The sequence below is a fragment of the Sphaeroforma arctica genome (genome assembly GCF_001186125.1).
Source record: "Sphaeroforma arctica JP610 unplaced genomic scaffold supercont1.3151, whole genome shotgun sequence".
NCBI classification, from domain to species: Eukaryota; class Ichthyosporea; order Ichthyophonida; genus Sphaeroforma; species Sphaeroforma arctica.
In genome coordinates, this window is record NW_014037407.1 from 825 (window position 1) to 3967 (window position 3143).

Genomic DNA, 3143 nt, shown 5'->3' on the forward strand with positions numbered 1-3143 from the left:
ATATATTTCTGATATTCTCAAATCAATCTCGATTTTTTTATTAAAGACCGATATAAAGCCCAAATTATATTTCACCACATGGATTGTAAGATCGTATTGTACTGGACATACTGTCATCAGTGGCCGGCATACAAGTGAAGCCACAATGGCTGGTGCAACAAGTCAATACAAGGCAATGAAAGTAGCCAAGCGAACACCGAAACTGCATTTTGGAACAGCAGTACATTTAGTGTCTTAGGTCTCTTAATTTAGCCCTTTTTAAATATAGACGGTAAAAAAAGTTATAGTTTTATGTATGAATTTATTTTACTGAGCGAAAAGCTTGCCTCGCTCATATATCAACCTTCGACTTAGAACAACATTGCAATCAGAGCATCATGGGTGGTTCCCGTGTTTGGGGTGAGGAATACGACTAGCTGCTGAGGCAGATGTACAGCGCTGGTGAATTACCTCCCAACTACTCTCATCAGAGAAAGTTCACTTCGTTCCAGGAGCCGTGTGAAGCTCACGTACCTCCACTCCCGCCAATCAAGCATTCGGCCTGCTTTGCCTACCACTATAAAAAGATTACTACTGAGTTCATGGTATATTTGTTTAATATATTTTGAAGTGGCTGTGCAACCGACAAATTCACAGATCGTTGCCTGGATTCAGTGCGATTCAATGTAGTGTGAATAATATGTTTTTACAACTCAGACAGAGACAAAGTTAATCCATGAACTACCCGAATCCCAAAGTCCACTCTTCTGTAGAACATTCTTCCCTCTGAAGACGTTGCTACTTATTTTATTTGCATCTATTGCTAACAACGCAAACGATAAACGAATTCCAGACAGGACTACAGGGAACCAGGACGGTGGGAATATCATACTGAAACGGGATTTGTCGATTCCGCGCATTCGAGCCCATCAGTACGAGTAGAAAAAAATGCACGAGCTGCAAGAGACCTCGACCATGCATGCACCGCAAGCCATAAAAGAGGCGCATGAGGTTTCCACAAATCCGAATTACAACTCAGTGGAGCGCTCATCTGTGGCATCGGTACGTCCAACACAGTCTACTCATGATCAGGCAAGAGAACTCTCAGACTCTATTTTTAACTTCCAGGTTGAGTTGTCCGGCTTGCTGTTCCTCGTACATTTCCTATGGTCTCTCACGTTTGATCAAGAGCAGACACAGATATCAGAAACGTGGAACAGCAGGGTTCTCCTTCTTCACAACTGTCGCAATCTCGCAGCCGTATACTAAAATCAGCATCTAGACGAGCACACTTTGCCGATTCTAATTTTCGGCTCGTTAAATACGATATACTCTCAGACCATGCGATCACAACTTATCATTTGGCCAAGGTCCAAATTATCTTCAGGACACTTAAAAAATATTAAACGTCCCAGTGCAGATGGAGCAGCTTACAACGACAAAGGTCAAGACCAGCAGCTGACAACCAATTGTACGATGAACCACTCTTGAATGCCAATTTGTTTGCCGATATGGGCGTGGATACGATGAATGTTAAATACTTGGAGAATTCAATGCGGGTGTATCTTGAGAATCAGACGAAATTTTCTGACTGTAGCGCTGACGAGTGTGAGAAAGGTCCGAGCGAGAACGAATACAAGTACATTCTGCCGGGAAAGGTGGTGCCACACTCGTTTCGAGCTCGCCTACACACACTTAATGGCATAGGTCGACTGTATGTCGTGATGGAGAAGTCTGAAGAATTGCAGGAGACAACGGTCCAAAAGTTGCGCATAGGTTTCGATTGATCAAATGTACACATATCATTTTGTGGTAATATCCAGAGGGCAATAAATCCAGTTCGGGCAGATACGGTTTGCAGAGCAACTGTGCGACAGCAATGGCTGAAAATACAAAACAATGCCCTGCTACTACCAGTTACACATCATGTCGATTTCGACAGAGCAATGGAAACTATAGTGCTACGATAGGTGTTGTGAGGTGTCTGTTTGCATTCTGGAGGAGCACAGACAGTTTATTATTGGTTGTTTTGGTTTTGGTCGAAACATAAAAAAGCCATCCTGCTTCAGAATAACTGATGCAAAAATCAACTCAACTATCATTGGTTGTTCCACATTTGGCGCGCTAGTTGGTTTCCTATTAAAAACGTATTCGTACGTTTACTATTTACGTACTAAATTAAATCCCATGGCCCGTGCCCCGTGAACACGATCCAAAAAGCAGATCGGCTGCAATAAACAGTTCCCGCCTCTCCATTCCATGATGTGTCACGCTCTCATCACTACTACATACCCTCTCTATATATATTTATATATTTATATATTTACATACAAATTTATACACATCGTTGATATATACTTACCGCAGGAACTGCTACGTTCGAAGCACCGGTACAATGCCCACTGTTAGCGTGAGTAAGGATGCCTTCCTCAAGGGCATCCAGCACGAGTCTATGACAGACGAGCAGGTTGACCATCTGCTATTCGATTTCGGTTTGGAATTGGACGAGGTGACGTCAGAGAAGATACAGATCGAGAAAGAGAAGGGAAAAGAGGCCGCTGCTGCATCTGGGGCCTCAGAGGAAGTACTATATAAGATTGATGTGCCTGCTAATCGGTATGGGGTGGTCACGTGTTTTCTGTGCGCGGACTCGATTTGCGGGTTCGCGGAAATAGTATAGGCGTATATCAAAATAGTCTACTACACCGTGTAGATAAGCTATGGCGCGAAGTAAATATGAGAGATTGTTCTGCCCAACTCTACTATAGATTTATCTCTACATTTTGGCAATCGGCGTTTTTTTTTGGCGTCCACTTGTGTGCCCGGCGGGTTATCGCAGCGAGGCAATATATATATATATATATATATATACAAATACACACACACACAATATATATATATATATATATCTATATATATATATATATATATATATATATATATATATATATATATATATATATATTTATATATATATACATACACACACACATACACACACACACGCACACACACACACACACACTCGCATATATATATATATATATATATATATATATATATATATGTGTGAGTGTGTTATATATATTTTATGTGTATATGTATACAAATATGCATGTTATATATGTATTTATATATATATATATTTATATATATCTAAATTT

The 3143-nt window shown here is 40.5% G+C and overlaps 2 protein-coding genes across 2 annotated transcripts; both read left to right on the forward strand.

Moving 5' to 3' along the window:
• Positions 1-1490: 1490 nt before the first annotated feature.
• On the forward strand, positions 1491-1766 carry SARC_13331 (hypothetical protein; the record flags this gene model as incomplete). Its single annotated transcript, XM_014292538.1, has 1 exon — positions 1491-1766. The coding sequence occupies one exon, from the start codon at positions 1491-1493 to the stop codon at positions 1764-1766; it is 276 nt and encodes a 91-aa protein (XP_014148013.1).
• A 608-nt stretch (positions 1767-2374) lies between these two features.
• SARC_13332 (hypothetical protein) lies at positions 2375-2595 on the forward strand (the record flags this gene model as incomplete). The annotated part of the gene is made up of 1 exon (XM_014292539.1): positions 2375-2595. A coding segment is annotated over one exon (221 nt), but the record flags the coding sequence as incomplete, so codon positions are not given.
• Between the last annotated feature and the right edge of the window lie 548 nt (positions 2596-3143).